The sequence below is a fragment of the Heterocephalus glaber genome, unplaced genomic scaffold, assembly GCF_053883595.1.
Source record: "Heterocephalus glaber isolate CG9 unplaced genomic scaffold, H.glaber_assembly_v1.0 deba00001666, whole genome shotgun sequence".
NCBI classification, from domain to species: Eukaryota; Metazoa; Chordata; class Mammalia; order Rodentia; family Bathyergidae; genus Heterocephalus; species Heterocephalus glaber.
In genome coordinates this window covers 11,293,678-11,310,626 of record NW_028258406.1, presented here as the reverse complement: position 1 = coordinate 11,310,626, position 16,949 = coordinate 11,293,678, and the positions used below count along the sequence as shown (strand labels likewise).

Genomic DNA, 16,949 nt, shown 5'->3' with positions numbered 1-16,949 from the left:
ATTTGAATTTTGTATTAAATTACTAATAACGGACTTTTTAAATAATAAAATATATTTGATCCTCATATTACCAGTTTTCATATCGTGGGATGTCTCAAGGTGTGGACTGTATCCCACTGAATGAAATAAAACAATATGTTTTATTTTCCAGGAATTGTTTTATAACCTTTTAAAATAGTTTAACTGGTGGTTTATAAGCTATGAACATTGGTCGAGCCTCTAAATTCCATATGTGTGTGTAACATTAACTGTAAAATCACTAACGAGATATAGTCACCTGCTTTGGATCCTGTTTTGACTTCTAAAATACAAACTTACAGTTTCCGTCAGTCATTTGGGTATTTATTTTGGCTGAAAAGTACAGCAATTAACACATGCATAATCTCCTAAATTTTGAGATGATGAAAAAGAGGTCATCATTTTTTAAAAATCAAACGTCTGCCGTAGGGGTTCCTAATATATAGACATTCTTGTAACGTCACCTTGATCTCCTAATCAGAACAGAGGTTCTCGTCTAGGTTTGTATGTACTGTACCTGTGAAAAATAAAGCACTGTGGCGGGTGTAAGGTGGGAAGTGGGGTCAAGGGAGGCGGTGAGGACTCAACTGTAGGATGTGCGACAGCGCCCAGAGTTCCCTAGTGGAAGCTCCTAGGAGTTGTGCTTCACGCTACGCTCTCCCTTTCTTCCTCCTACCATTAAAACACAGGTCCTTGGCTACCACTCCTGATAAATAAAGTTCGGTCGTCTCAAGAGAGTTTTGCCCACTCATCCTATCCCTGCTACCAAAGCGCAAGGACAAACGCGTTGCAGAAGGGTGGAGCTAGAGGAGGAGCCGGGTGCTTGCGTTGACCCGGAAGGAGTGAAGCCAGCAGTGGAAGTGGCCTCTGGTGTGCCGGGCTGAAGTGTAGCGAGCCTTGGAAGGTTCCGACCTCAGGAAAGCTAACGACCTTCTTCTTTTTCTTAGGTATTCACAATTCTTTTTTAAATCATAAAACAGCTATTGACTTCTCCCATTTACCTCCGAGGTGTCTCCGTGTGGCATGTCTGTACGAGTTACTCTGATTTGCACGTGCTGCTTTTGCACCGGCTTACTGTCACTTCTGACGTGCCAACTCTGCTGTTATTATGGTGGGAACGGGAGAAGTCTTGCTCTTCGTAGATGTAGATGACCCTAGAGAGTAAACGTATTGGTTTTTGCCCTTAAAATTAAGCTTCATGACCTTGAGTATTATTTTGCTGTTAAGAAGGAAATTTTTAGCTAGAAATACAATAACAAAAACATGTCATTCTTTTATTCTGTTCATTGTGAAGTGGATACATCTCCTTTGATGTGCTTGAAATTAGATGTAAAAGATGCACAGAAACTTCTGCTAAGTAATGTTAAATATGTAGCTGCTGGGTTTTGGTCCATTCTTCCACAGCCCATTCCCAAATACGATTCAATATGTGATGTCTGTCGATAGAAGCCTGCAAACATTGAATAGACACCATTCTCAATGTTTTATTTCCTAAGCAGAGGTGCTAAATTAGCAGATTTAGAGGGATCAAACGAAAGCTAATATGAAATGCATCTACTAGCTGGAGATAGTAAAGGTTGATTCTGACCTTTATTTCAACTTTGAACCTCAGAATTTTAGAGCAAAGCAGCTTTCTTAGAACATTATATTTTCCGTTCCTGATTTAGTAAAAACAGTGTACTTTTCTTAGCTTTTGATTATCTCTGAGGGGAGAAGAATGAGTAGTTATTGTACGTAGCCAATTTCATCTAAACTGTAATTTTTAAAGTAGCCTTTTAAAAAATTATGAAAACAATATGTGCTCTTTGTATAGAAGTCTTGGAAAAGTAGAAAAAAATATAAAGCAAGCAAAAGGTTTCTGTAATCCCACAAAAAGAGGTCATTTTGTTAATATTTTGGTATTTTTTTTAGTTTTCTTTTGAAAAATACTCAATATACTTTCTTTTCATATATTGTGGAATTTTTTAAAAATTGAAATCTTACTGTTTTGTATTCTGCTTTTCTGACATAAGACTGTATAATTAATTATTGTCCTTTTTTCACCAGACCTACTTTGTCCTGTTAGTATTGGAAGTTTTCTTCTTTTGGGATCTTAGAAGAATCTTTGAAAGGATTTTTGCAGAATTAAGAATGAAAAGCACTCGGGCCAGGGATTTAGCTCAGTGGTTCCATCGCCTGCCTTGCAAGCGCAAGGGCCCGAGTTCGATCCCTGGTATCAAAAAAAAAAAAAGAATGAAAAGCACTGATCTTAGAATAGGCAACCTGCATCCTAATGCCAACTCTGCCTCTCTCCAGTGATGAATAGTCTTAAATTATGTGACCTCCCTGAATGTCTAGATACCTAAAATAAAAGAATTAGAGAAGATAATTGTCAATATTTCCTTCAGACTTTAGAAATGTACAGTTGTAAACCACCTAAAGTCTGCATGATTTATACCTTTCAAATATTTGTACACTTAATTCTAGATTCTGGATACTTTCCAGAAAATAGCAGATTTAACTCATTCCATTAATATATTTTTAAATTATTCTCTTATTCTTTTGTTAATTATATATTTTACATGCTATTTTAATTTATTTTAATATATTATTTTTCAGAAGTTTGAAAAATTCTGTGGATTATTGAATTTTGGGACTATTTGGAGCTGGCTGTTGTAGTGAACCAAACAAGCTTTTTTTGAAGCTTCTAGCTTTATTGTACTATATATCTTTTTTTTTTTTTTTTTTTTGGTACCAGGCATTGAACTTGGGTCCTTGCGCTTGTGCAGCAGGCGGCAAAACCACTGAGCTAAATCCCCGGCCCTATACCATATATCTTTAAAGTCAATTTTTTTCAGATTGTGTTTGTTATATTTCAGATGCTGAAATGAATCGCCACCTTTGTGTTTGGCTTTTTAGACATTCATCCCTGAATGCTTATCCCCGGTGTCGCATCTATGTCCGTTCTCATCAATTTAGACAGCTGCATCTTAAAACAAGGCTGTGGGTTCTTGGACAAAATAGGAATCACATTCTCTGTTGTCTTTTAAATAAGAATTGGTCCAGGAGATATTGTTATCAAGATACCAGTATGATCTGGAAGCATAAAGCATTTCAGAAATATATGGAAGACCTAAATAAGGAGTACCAAACACTTGGTCGGTGTCTGCAGGACATCCCTGTGAATGAAGCAGACCGAAGGTCCATGACCCGAAGGCGTGCTGAATTGGCACCACTTGCAGCCATTTATCAAGAAATTCAGGAAGCTGAACAAGCAATAGAAGAATTAGAATCAATGTGCAAAAGTAGGTAAAAGATCTGTGTGACTTTCTAAATTAAAGCTTTCTTTCTTTCTTTATTTCTTTATTTGGTACCAGGGTTAGAACTCGAGTCCTTGCGCTTTTGAGGCACACAGCAGAACCACTGAGCTAAATCCCCAGCCCAAAGCTTTATTGAACTCTGTCTTTTAAAACACCTATAAGTGAGGGCCGGGGATTTAGCTCAGTGGTGCCGCCGCCAGCCTCACAAGCCCAAGGTCCTGAGTTTGATCCCCGGTACCAAAAAAGACTCTTACAAAAAAGAAACAAATAGATAAAATGCCTATAAGTAATAGCCTCAACACTTAACAAGAACGGGACTATTATACTGAGGGTATTTAACATATTTCAGCTACTAAAGATCAACTACTCAAGAGACCAGGCTCCTCATAGCACTTGCCAAAAAGTTCATAGGCTTTGGAGGATTTGATATTGACCTTTCAGAAGCCTTAATTTATTGAGCAGATCTATACTGAGCACTGTACTAGATACCAGGAATACAGAAATATAGTTCTCATCACAGGGCTTGTAGCCAAGTGAGAGAGAGAGTATATTTAAGTATTATTTGACATGAGTTGAGTCCTATATTACATAGGAAGGCACAAAGTTTCAAGGGAGTGAATGGAAGTCTTCTAGATGAGATTTCACATTAGAGGAGGCACAAGTGAAGTTTTATACTGAAAGAGGTTTAGGGCTGAGAATTTAACTCAGTGGGACTGCATCTGCCTTGCAAGCGCAAGGTCCTGAGTTTGATCCCTGGTACCAAAAGAAATGAAAAGTAAAAATAAAAGAGGTTTATGTAGCTCACAATTTTGGGGGACCATGAACATGGCACCTATCTGCTTGGCTCTGTTGAGGGCTTCACAGCAGATGGTATCACATGGTAGAAGCTCAGGTGGTAGATCTTAAAGTTATTCTTTTTTTTTTAAAGTTATTCTTTTTTTTTTTTTTGGTACCGGGGATCGAACTCAGGTCCTTGTGCTTGCGCAGCAGGCAGCGAAACCACTGAGCTAAATCCCTAGCCCCTAAAGTTATTCTTTAATACTTACTTTAATTTTAGTTTTAGACTATTTGGAATTTGTATTTTTTTTAAACTTTTTTTCTTTTCAGTTCCGGAGATTGGAAAAAGGCTTTTTTACATGCTAGGAAAGTACTCTACCACTGAGCTACATGCCCAGCCTTTGGAATTTGTGTTTAATGGCTTGAAGTATTTTCTAGGACAGTTGACAGATTTCTTAGAATCCATAGAATTATTTTAGTTTAGGCTTGTCAAATAATAAGCCTAAGTGTTTTTACTATTGTTATTGTTTTAAGTGTTATTACTAAACAATAACTAGTGTTATTGTTTTTGTTTTGTTTTTTGTACCGGGGATCAAACTCGGAACCTTGAGCTTGCGAGGCAGGCGGGCAGCAGCACCACTGAGCTAAATCCCCGGCCCTATTGTTATTGTTTTAAGCCTTGAACAAAGCATCTACACTCAAATAAGGGCCTCATTTTTCAGAAATTTACACACTACCAAGCAGGTATTCAATAATTTTCAGATCTATAGTCTCCAAAATATGAATATCTGGCCAAGCATGGTGGTAGACACCTGTAATCCCAGCAATGAGGGAGGTTGAGGCATGAGGATCACAAGTTTGAATCCTATCCTGCCTAAACAACTTAGCAAGATCCTCTCTCAAAAAATAAAAAGGGCTCCTGGGATATAGCTAGGTAGTAGACTGCCCATGGGTACAATCCTTAGTACTATGCAAAAAAAAAAATATATATATATATATATATACACACGTATATTTAAATATATATATTTATTTATATATATATAAATAAATATATATATATATTGCCACTGTAGGATTTCAAAATGGAACTAAAATACAGTAAAATACAGTAAGGCAGTTTAGATATCAATTAGAGGTCTAATTCAAGTGACTTATTCTAAGAATTTGGTACGGTTAGCTCAGTCATTAATTTAATTATTCATCCAGCATTCACAGAGGACTTACTATGTACCAGGCACTGTGTAGGAAACAAGGCTAAAAAGATGAGTCACGACCTCACCATCTAATTTGGGAGACATACCATATATAAGTGAAAAGCAATGAGACAAATCCCAGATATACAATATTAGAAAAGCATTGAAGTGGCTCAGAGAAGGAAGATAGTTGGAATAGACTTTGAAGAATGATTTTGTGTGTTAGAAAAACAATGAAGGACATTCCACATGGAACAGTATGAGCTGAGCTAAGAAAAGGGGAGAATGTGTAATATTTTTGTAGTTTATAGTATAGAGTGACAATGTCACAGCCTAATATATTGTGAGGGGTCTTCAGTCCCCTGCTAAGTAGGTTCTTGGATCCACAGGTTTCTGGCTTTTGGTTTATAGCAAAGATCACTAAAGGTTTATACTTACTTTTCTTACAGGGATTTTGTGTTTTTAGTCCTCACCTTGAAGTGCTTTGTATATGGTGTGTTCATTTATTATTTTTTTTATTTTTGGTACCGGAGATTGAATCATTTTTAATGAGGTATTTTATTGTAATTTTTAATTTCAGTTATTTCTTTTTGGGGGGCGGCTTACCGGGGATCGAACTCGAGACCTTGCACGTGCAAGGCAGGCGGCAGAACCACTGAGCTAAATGCCCGGCCCTGATTTCAGTTATTTCTTAATTTAGTATTGCTTTAACATTTTTTCTCTTAAAAATATCTCCAAAATGTGCTCGCTTCAGCAGCACATACACTACAGATATCTTCAAAATATACAGAAATTGAGAGACAAATATTGTACACTAAACCAGGATTTAACATACAGATTTTGCTATTGACTTTTAGTTTCTATACTTTATTCTGTGTTCCATTCTGTTTTATTAAACCCTAGAAGTGTTAAGTGATGTCAAGGCTGAGTCACTCATATACCTGTAAAGTCCTGGATGTCCAAAGCCTTACCTGTTCCTATTTTCTGTTGGTGGCACCACAAGTTTCTCCTGTAGGACGAGCAAGGATTTGAACCAAGCAATGAGAGTCTAGAGTCTCTGCTTTTATCCACTGCATGATGATTCAAAGTCTAGGAGGTCTACCTCCATAGTCTTATCTTGCATGGGTTCCCTTCTACTCTTTCCACTATTTTTTTGAGAGCCATAAAGAGGCCTATTAGGCAGAATTGAAAGTACACACTCAAAGAAAACAGTGTGGGCTTTCAGAAAAGCACATTATAATCTGGAGCTGAGAATTTTTTTGCGGGGGGTGGAAACTTGTGGAATTTGTGAATTTATAGGAAATTTCATCTTAGTTTACGGGGGAGAGCAGTCTACTGGGGTTTTTTTGGTTTCTGTTTTGTTATTGTTGTTGTTTTTTGAGACAGGGTCTCGATATGTGGTTCAGACTGGCCTTTAACTCATTATATAGTCTAGGCTGGTCTTGAACTCGTGGAGATCCTCCCGCAGCATCCTGAGTGCTGGGATTACAGGTTCTACTGTTTTTTGTTTGTTTTGTTTTAGGATAGGAAATCTAAGATACTTTGCCTAACAACATTCTTTTTTTTTTTGGTATGGGGGATCGAACTCAGGACCTTGTGCTTGCAAGGCAGGCGCCCAAACCACTGAGCTAAATCCCCAGCCCCACCTAACAACATTCTTTGAAACCTTTGAATCTGTTTTTCTATTTTAAGGTCAGTTTTCTGCTTTTATCTCATGAACTAAACTAATTTTGGACTTAAAGTATCTTTAAGGAATTTTAGATGTGGTGTGTCTGGAAGAAAAGAACTATAAACAAGCCTAGGGTGTATAGACATGGATAACCTTGGGTAACTTTGATTGTGTCGTAAAGTTGCAGTCTTCTTATAAGAACAGATTTTAAATTAAGATTTTTCTTTGACTCCTTTTCTACTTATCTTTATTTTTTCGATTTACCACCCCCTCCCATCCCTTATTCTTTTTTTGCATAAATTATTTGATTGGTACATTTTAGGTATACAACATGTTTACATTTATCATTGGGTGCTTGCACCTGTACATGATATATCTTGGTTCTTAATTTTTCCCCAGTACCTGTGCACCCTTCACCCCCTCCACCCTTCCGTATTTACAAAGACTTTGTTTCCATTTTTTCCTTTTCTCATAATTTTTCCTTTCCCTTCTTACCTTTCCCCTTCCCCTCCCTCTTCCCCTACCCTTTTGGAACTTTTCTTCCTATTTCAAATTATCAATTATTCATTGTAATCCTTTTAATTCCTACTTGCACTTTCAGTTTCTCACACTAGAGAAACTATTCGGTATTTACACGTGTGTCCTATTTATTTCACTTAAGAGTATGTCCTCAATATGCATCCATTTAGCTATAAATGTCTCTAGTTTCTCATTCTTTATGGCTGAGTAGAACTCCATTTTATTAAAAAACCACATCTTCATCTAGTTTCCAGTTGATGGGCACTTAGGTTGTTTCCAAGCTTTAGCTATTACAAAACTGTGCTGCTATGAACATGGGTGCACATATATCATTGTGGTATGATTCTTTTAATTCTTTGGGGAAGATAGCTAGCAGGGGAATAACTGGGTCAAATGGGACTTCTAGTCTTAGTTCTGTGAGGTATCTCCATACTGATTTCCACAGTGGTTGCACCAATCTACACTCTCACCAGCAGTGGAGCAGGGTTCCTCTTTCCCCACAACCCCGCCAGCTTTGTTATTGGTTGATTTCATGATAGCAGCCATTCTTTTGGGGGTGAGGTGGAATCTCAGTGTTGTTTTCATTTGCATCTCTTGGATGACCAGTGATGTTGAACATTTTTTCATATGTTTATTTGCTATTTCTACTACTTTGTCTGAGAAACGTCTGTTCATTTCAGATGCCCATTTTTGGATTGGGCCTTTAAATTTGGGAGGTCTGATTTTTAAAATTTCTTTATAGATTCTAGATAGTAGACTTTTTTTCTAAGGTACAGCAGGTGAAAATTTTTTCCCACATTGTGGGTTGTATCTTTGCACTCTTGATGGTTTCTCTTGCAGTGCAGAAGCTTTGTAATAAGATGAGATCCCACTTGTTGATTGTTTGTGCTAGTTCACGGGGCAAATGAGGTTTTGTTCATAAAGTCTTTTACTATGCCAATGTCTTCAAGAGTTCTGCCTAATTTATCTTCCGGCAAGTTTAGTGTTTCTGTTTTAATATGTAGATCTTTAATCCACTTCGATCTTAGTTTAGTGCATGGTGAAAGATATAGGTCTAGTTTTAATCTTTGGCAAGGTGAAATCCAGTTTTTCCAGCACCATTATTAAAGAGGCTATTTTCTACCACTGAGGGTGTTTGGCTCCTTTGTCAAAGATGAGGTGGCTGAGTATGTCTGGAGTTGTTTCTGCATCTTCTAATCTGTTCCACTGGTCCTCAGGTCTGTTTCTTTGCCAGTACCATGCTGTTTTTATCACAGTAGCTTTGTAGTATAGATTCAAGTTGGGGGTTGTGATACCCCCTGCCATATCTCTGTTACCTGGAATTGCTTTTGCTATTCTAGGTCTCTTCTGGTTCCAAATAAATTTTTGGATTGTTTTCTCAAGGTCCATGAAGTATGTTGCTGGAATTTCAGTTGGAATTGCATTGAATCTATATAGCAATTATGGAAGTATAGACATTTTCATTATGTGGATTCTTCCTACCCAGGAGCGAGGGATGTCTTTCCATTTTCTGATTGTCTCCAGTCTCTCTTTTGAGAGTGCTATAGTTTTCAGAGAGGAGGTCTTTGGTTTCTTTTGTTAAGTTGATTCCTAGGTATTTCAGTTTTTTGGATGCTATTGTGAAAGTAATTGTTTGCCCTAATTCTTTCTCAGTGAGTCTGTTTTTCATGTAGAGGAAAGCCATTGATTTTTGTGTGTTGACCTTGTATCCAGCTACTTTACTGAATTTGGTTATTAAGTCTAGAAGACTTGGTGGAATTCTTGGGGTCTTCTATATAGAGTATCATGTCATCTGCAAATAATGACAATTTGACTTCTTCATTTCCTATCTTTATTCCTTTTATTTCTCTCTCTTGTCTAATTGCTGTGGCTGTTTCCAAAACTATATTGAACACGAGTGGTGATAGTGGACATCCTTGTCTTGTTCCTGATTTTAGCGTGAAAGTTTTCAGTTTTTAACCATTCAGTATGATCTTGGCTGTTGGGTTTTCATAGATAGCCTTAATCAGGTTGAGATAAAGACTGTTTATTCTAATTTTTTGTAGGGTTTTTATCATAAATGTGTCTTGGATTTTGTCAAATGCTTTTTCTGCATCTATTGAGATGATCATATGGTTTTTGTCTTTTGATATAGTGTATTACACTGATTGATTTGCATATATTGAACCATCCCTGCATCCCTGGGATGAATCCCACTTGGTCTGGGTGTATCATCTTCTTGATGATCTTTTGCATTCTATTTGCCAGTATATTATTAAGGATTTTTGCATCTATGTTCATTAGAGAGATTGGCCTGGTTGGGTCTTTCGCTGGTTTTGGAATCAAAGTAACACTTGCTTCCAGGAATGAACTCCAGAGTATTGCTTTCCTTTCAATTTCATTGAAGCGTTTAAACAGTAGTGGCAGTAGTTCTTCTTTAAATGCCTTGCAGAATTCAGCAGTGAAGCCATCAGGACCTGGGTTTTCTTTGTTGGTAAATTTTTAATTACATTTTAAATTTCATTCATTGCAATTGGTGTGTTTAGAATTTCTATATCTTCTTCATTAAACTTTGGCAATTCATATGTCTTGGAATCTGTCCATTTCTTTTGTGTTTTCCATTTTATTAGAGTACAAGTCCTCGAAGTAGGTGTTGATGATCCTCTGGATTTCTGCTGGATCTATTGTGACTTCACCTTTTTTGTTCTTAATTGCATGGATTTGAGATTTTTCTTTCCTTTTTTTGATAAGGTTGGCTAAAGGTTTATCGATTGTATTTATTCTTTCAAAACACCAACCCTTTGATTCATTGATTTTTTTGTATCGTTCTTTTAGTCTCCATTGCATTGATTTCTGCTCTGGTCTTTATAATTTCCTCTCTTGTGAGAGCTTTGGGTTTATCATGCTCTTCTTTTTCTAGGAACTTGAGGTTCAGCATTAGGTTGTTTATTTGAGCTCTCTCTGTTTTCCTAATATGGACATTTACTGCTGTGAATTTCCCTCATATAATAGCTTTGTGTCCCATAAATTTCTGTATGTTGTACTGGCATTATCATTTACTTGTAGAAACTGTCTAATTTCTTCTTTAATTTTCTCTGTGACCCATTGGTTGTTCAGGAGAGTGTTATTCAATTTCCATGTGTTTGTGTGGCTTTTGTGTTTTCTTATGCTATTGATCTCCAATTTTATTGCACTATGGTCTGATAATATACAAGGAGTAACTTCAGTTCTTTTACATTTACTTCAACATGTCTTATGAGCTAGAATGTGGTCTATTTTGGAGAATGACCCATGTGCAGCCTAAAAGAATGTGTGTTCTGATTTTGTGGGGTGGAACACTGTAAACATCTATTAAGTCCATTTGTTCAATAGCTTGGTTCAGTTCTAGAATTTCATTGTTGACTTTTTGTCTAGATGATCTGTCTATTTGTGATAGTGGGGTATTGAGGTCCCCCACTACAATTGTATTAGTGCTTATTTGGTTTTTCATGCCCATTAATATTTGTTTTGTATAGTTGGGGGCATTCGTATTTGGTGCATATATATTTATTGCTTTTTTTTTTTTTTGGTACCAGGGATCGAACTTGGGTCCTTGCGCTTGTGCAGCAGGCAGCAAAACCACTGAGCTAAATCCCCGGCCCAGTGCATATATATTTATGACTGTCATCTCTTCCTCTTGGATTGTTCCCTTCACAAGGATGTAGTGACCACCTTTGTCTCTCTTAATTAGTTTTGGTTTGAAATCTACTTTGTCTGCAAATAAGATTGTTACCCCTGCTTTTTTCTGGGTTCCAGTCACATGGAGAACTGTTTTCCATCCTTTTACTTGAATTTCCTAGTCTTTGAATTTCTTTTTGAGGTAGGTGTGTTTCTTGTATACAGCATATTGTTGGATTTTGCTTCTTAATCCATTCTGCCAGTCTATTTCTTTTGATTGGTGAATTGAGGCCATTAACATTGATGGTTATAATTGATAGATAATTGACTTGTCCTTGTCATGATGTTTTGCTGTTGTTGGCTCTTTTTATTTTTTATTTTTCCCCCTTTCCCTTTAGTTTCTACCCTTGCTTGGTGGCTTCCCTCTGTTGGGCCTCATGGAGTTGTGTCCTTCCTTGTCTTTTTCTAGGATATTGGTTAGAATTGTCTGGAATGCTGGTTTAGTGTGCATGAAATTTCTCAGGTGTTCTTTGTCCTGGAAGGGTCTAATTTCCCCATCGATTTTGAAAGATAATTTTGCAGGATACAACAATCTAGGTTGGAAGTTATTTTGTTTTAGGGCTTTAAATATTTCACTCCAGGCTCTCCTTGACTTGAGGGTTTGTGTTGAGAAGTCTGCTATGATTCTGATGGGCTTTCCTTTGTAGGTGATTTGTTTCTTTTCTCTAACTGCTTGTAGGATTTTGTTCTTCTGTTGGGTTTCTGGGATCTTGACTATTATATGCCTAGGTGTAGATTTTTTTTTTGATCATGGCTAGTTGGAGTTCTATATGCCTCACTTATCTGTATGTCCAATTCTCTACTTCTGTCCGGGAAGTTTTCTACTGTTACTTCTGTGAACAGTTTTTTATGTCAATTGTACTTTCTCCTGTTTTTTCGTGGACTCCTTTCAGTCTTATGTTATTCTTCTTTGCATCATCTAGCAGCTGCTGGATTGATTTCTTGTGGTCCCTTACTATTTTTAAGAAATCTCTGTTTTCATGGTCACTAACTGCAATCCTGTCTTCTATATCTGACACTCTTATCTTCACATTCCCTTAATCTACTGTGAATGCTTTCAATGGAGTTTTTAATCCCCTGGATATCTGCTTGAATCTTTTTCATGGATTCCATTTCTTTCTTATGTTGGGTGATCATGGTTTCCATTTCTTTCTTATGCAGGGCATTCATGGCTTCCAGCATGGTTCTGAGTTCATCTACTTTTTCATCTGTTTCTCTTCTAGAGCCTCTAATCATGTCTTTCACTCTGATCACCATCTCTGTAGTTATCTGGGAAATTGTTTCTATTTTGAGTTTTTCTACAGCCTCATTCATCTGTTTTGTTACTTCCTGTGCTATCAGTTCAGGGTGTCCAGGTCATTGATTATCATATTTTTCCACCTCATTTTCCCCAGGATTAGTCGTTTGTGGGGTGGAAGCCTGAGTTTGTGTCTTGCTTAAGTGTCTTCTCTTTTTTTTTTTTTTTTTGGTACTGTCCTTGGTTTAATTCCTGTGTTGATACTTCAGAATTGCTTATTGTAAGTATCTTTGTTGCTTGTGTTTAGAACCCTTGTGGAATGATTGCTTTTCAGAGGTGTCTCCAGATATAGCTGGTCTTTAGGTTTTGAGTCTCTAATGACTCTGAGACTATCTCATTTTCATTATATGAGGAAGGCACTCACAACATCTTAGCCCAAATAATACAGTCAGCAACACCATAGCATCAAGCACAGCTTAGAAAAATGACAATTTGTGGTAGTTATTAATCTATCACCTTTAACTGTGTGAATTAAATCAAAATCGAGGACCAACCCAACATGTGTTTATAGTGAATAAACTCTTCAATATAGCAACTTTACCCTTCAGGATGTGGAGTTAGAAGGAGTTGGGGAGGGAGGGACAAATAGGTAGAAGGATCAGGAAAGGGTAGCAGTGAGGCCAGAAGACACAGGAAGATCACGCAAACTCTAAGAAACTATTGAAGGCAAGAGGAAAAGGAAGAATGAAAGAACAAAGAAGTAGACAGAACTACCTAATAGGGTAGGCTAGATATTATACTTACTTTCCTTTAAAACTAATGATAATCGAGAGAAGGAAAAAGAGAAGAAAAGAAAAATAAAGGAAAAATCCAAATTAGGTCTAGAAAGGAACAAAAAGGGAGATGAAGAACAATGTGGGACAGTGAGAGAACGAGAGCAAGACAGAGAGAAAGAGAAAAAGAAAAGAGATAAAGAAAAATTTGAAAAGAGTAGAAAAAATTAAGAATTAAAAATAAGAGAAAAAAATTTTTTTGTAAATAACAAAAAAAATGAAGGGCCTCCTTCAGAGTGTGTCTCTGCTGTCACAATAGACAACATATGCAGCCATGTGCAGACCTGAGTCAATGAGTCTCTGCAAGCCATTAGCAGACCTATGAGATTCAGGCAGATTTCTGGCTCCAAGTCCCAAGTTGAGCTCCCTGTCCTCCTGCAGGGTTGAACTTTGCAAGGTTCTACTGCAGGTTCCAGCTGCCCTTACCTTGAAGATAGTCCAGGTTCCGATGGGAGGTGATGATCCCTCCAACTTGCCAAGTTTGGTGATCTGGTGTGGCTTTATTGCAGAGATTCTCTTCACTTTTCCAGTGGGCTTCGGTTTTCATCGAGGAGCCTGAGAGAGGCCCTCTTTCTGTTGCACACTTCTGCTCTATCTTGTGGAGCACAGGACAATGGTCTTTGTGACCCCCTGTGCCTCTGTAGTGTGCAACTAGGTAGCGGCAGAGCTAGGAGGCTGGGACAGGGGACAGGGCCCTGCAGGTGCCCACGTGGCTAAGCTGGTGGCATTGTGTGGAGAGCAGGCACAGAGCAGGGCTCCAAGCCGCTCCAGGGTCCTCACCCTGCACCTTCTGGTCACAGTGGGTGGAGCCCGGGACGGAGCGGCTTCATGCTGCATGGGTCCTCACCTTGAGCTGGCTAGTCGCGTTGTCCAGCCCTTATTCTTTAGGGATACAGAAGGACTGAAGGACCATATTCTTATAGCTACCTCAGGCTGAGGAGAGACATTGATCCTGCCCAGCCAGGGATTGAAAGCCTCATCCTGACTGATGTAAAGAAGCCATAGGAATATAGGGTTCTTGCTGTTTGAAGAACTATTATGTTTTGATATTTCCTTTTATTTATCATGGTAAGTATTAGGAGTCTGTTACATTCTGTCTGTTCTGTAGGTGATGGCCTATCCTTTTAACATACTGTTAATGTTGTCTGTTAGAAGTCATACTGTTTTTTTTGGTACCAGAGATCAAACTCAGGACCCTGTCCTGAGTCAGGCAGCAGCACCACTGAGCCAAACCCCCGGCCCTAGAAGTCATATTTTAGTTATAGTGCTGATGCCTCTTTACCTCCTGGAGATAGCTTGCCAAAGGGAATGTCACCATACAGAGTCTAAAGAGGTTCCTCAAAGTGGAAATGGAGAACAAGGACTAACCTCCCCCTTGGGACAGGTTATAGGTTCACTGACTTCTGACACAGAAAAATAATTTTCAAAACATGTCAGTGAGAGGGATAAAGAAGTTTATTAGGGAGAATTGAAAATACACAGGGGCTGGGGATTTAGCTCAGTGGTGCCGTGTTTGCCTTGCAAGCACAAGGTCCTGAGTTCGATTCCCAGTACCAAATATATATATATATATATATATATATATATATCCATATATATATCCATATATATATCATATATATATCCATATATATATCATATATATCCATATATATATCCATATATATATATCCATATATATATATATTGTGGGCCCTGAAGAGAGGCACCCCACTAATTTATATCTTTATTGCATCTCTGACCTAGATAATTACAATTAGTTCCTAACTTCTAGTCTCACCTTCAGGCTTTCTAGTTTGGTCTTTTTTTGTTTGCTTATTTGTTTCATTTGTTGAGTCACGGTCTTGCTGTGTAGTTCGGGCTGGCCTTCAACTCACTATGTAGCCCAGGCGGGCTTTGAACTTGTGGTGATCCTCCTGCCTCAGCCTCCCAAGTGCTGGACTATAGGCAAGTGCCACCAAACCTGTTTTAGGTCAGGTACAGTCATGATCATATTACTTACCTCAAAAATTTTTGGTAGCTCCCATTGCCTATAGAGATTTCTGTGTTTGACGTTAAAAAACTCTGCTGAATGACTCTAACCTCTTTGAATAGTACATTCTTTTTGCATGTTCTGCCTTCTAGTCAAAATAGACAATTTTCCCTTCCCTGAACATATCCATGCTTTCCCCATCTGAGCCTTTATTCACCAGTTTCACCTTGTTAAAAGTCAGTACCCTTACAAAATTTGCCTTAGATATCATACTTTGGCTTCAGTCTCTTTCTCAAAACAAGAATAGTTACTTTTCCGTGTTTTGTGTTACAATCCTTTGGGTAATTGTCTTAACCTCACTCCCTAACCCCATTGTCTGTTCCTCAAAGACAAGAAGTCTGAGTCTCACTCATTTTTATATCTCCTGCAGCACCAAACATAGGATATAATAAGCTTTCAGATCTTTGTTTGTATAATAAAATGGAACTAAATTGGATTCTATAGCAAATAATAAGAGGCCACAAAAATAACTCCAAGTAAAAGAGAAGGTTTTTCTAATACCATTGAACTAGGAATTATCTGTGTAGTAATATCAGCCTGTTTCCATTTGTGGCATATATGCACAATGTGGTACCAGTAGTGATATTACAATTCTGCAGGGCCAGGGATTTAGCTCAGTGGTTCCAGCGCCTGCCTTGCAAGCACAAGGTCCCGAGTTTGATACCCGGTACCAAAAAAAAAAAAAGAACAAGTGGCCATTCAGAAAAATTATTATTAGGGCCGGGGATTTAGCTTAGTGGTTCTGGCTCCTGCCTCACAAGTGCAATGTCCCGAGTTCAATCCCTGGTACCAAAAAAAAAAAACAATTCTGCAGCAGATGATCCTTAGTTACAGTTAGTTTAGATGACATCTTAGGAACCACGCCTGAAGTTCTAAAGTCTGAGATAGGGCCCCTCATTTGTGCCCCTTAACTCACTGGCACTGCCCTTTCCATGTGTTGTAATTATGTGTATGTGTCCATCTTACTAAGCCTCGTGGGGCCTGGAACCATGTTTTATTAATCATTGTGTTCTCGGCAACTAGAAGAGTCTCTAACACATAGTCAGTGGTAAATACTATATTAAAAGCATGAGTGAGGCACAGAATCCCCCCAGACTTTAATGACTTCCCTGACAACAGAAAAATTTTATAAAGCATCTTCTTTCCCTTGTAACTATTATTCATTTCTGTTCTCTTCCATATAATTACTAAGAATCAAAAATTTCTACCTCAATTTGCAGCCGTTATCACTGACATAATACTAGTCGTCTAAAGCAGAGGAGTCAAAGATCACCATATTTGGCCACTGTATCATTATCTTATTCTTCTAGAATTCCATGATTTAATTTTCTGCTTTTGAAAAGATGAACCAGGCATGGTGACACACGCTCAGCACTCAGGAGGCTAAGGCAAGAGGATTGCCACAAGTTCAAGGCCAGCCTGGGCTGCATAGTGGGTTCAAGGCCAGCCTGAAGAACTACACAGCAAGACCTTGTTTTTTTTAAAAAAAGAGAGGTGAAAAGGACCATTGTTTCCATGAAGTACAAGTTACAAAAAAATGTATTTTGTTTGACCCACATAGTGTTTAAAAAATACGTTAGATATAAATGTATCAAGAGATTTCATGAATTGTTTTTTCCTGACTGTTTTTGAGCAAATAGAGGTTCTAATGATGTTGGACCCACATCACAGGG

At 37.9% G+C, this 16,949-nt stretch overlaps 1 protein-coding gene and 1 long non-coding RNA gene across 6 annotated transcripts in view; one reads left to right on the top strand and one right to left on the bottom strand.

The window, feature by feature from the left end:
* The first annotated feature begins 782 nt into the window (after nt 1-782).
* Mtrf1 (mitochondrial translation release factor 1) overlaps nt 783-16,949 on the top strand; it is a 40,004-nt gene continuing 23,837 nt past the window's right edge. For 4 of the 5 annotated variants that reach the window (XM_021257910.2, XM_087197307.1, XM_087197306.1 and 1 more), the window contains exons 1-2: nt 783-965; nt 2,877-3,302. In XM_021257910.2, coding sequence (XP_021113569.2) covers nt 2,885-3,302 — 418 coding nt within the window. In that variant the 5' untranslated portion in view covers nt 783-965; nt 2,877-2,884. The remainder of the gene's footprint in view (nt 966-2,876; nt 3,303-16,949) is intronic. The other variant, XM_021257912.2, reaches the window with a different exon arrangement.
* Nucleotides 959-16,949, bottom strand: part of LOC147822250 (uncharacterized) — a 44,585-nt gene continuing 28,594 nt past the window's right edge. Inside the window, exon 3 of the long non-coding RNA XR_015445838.1 lies at nt 959-1,172. This is a non-coding gene — a long non-coding RNA (uncharacterized LOC147822250). The remainder of the gene's footprint in view (nt 1,173-16,949) is intronic.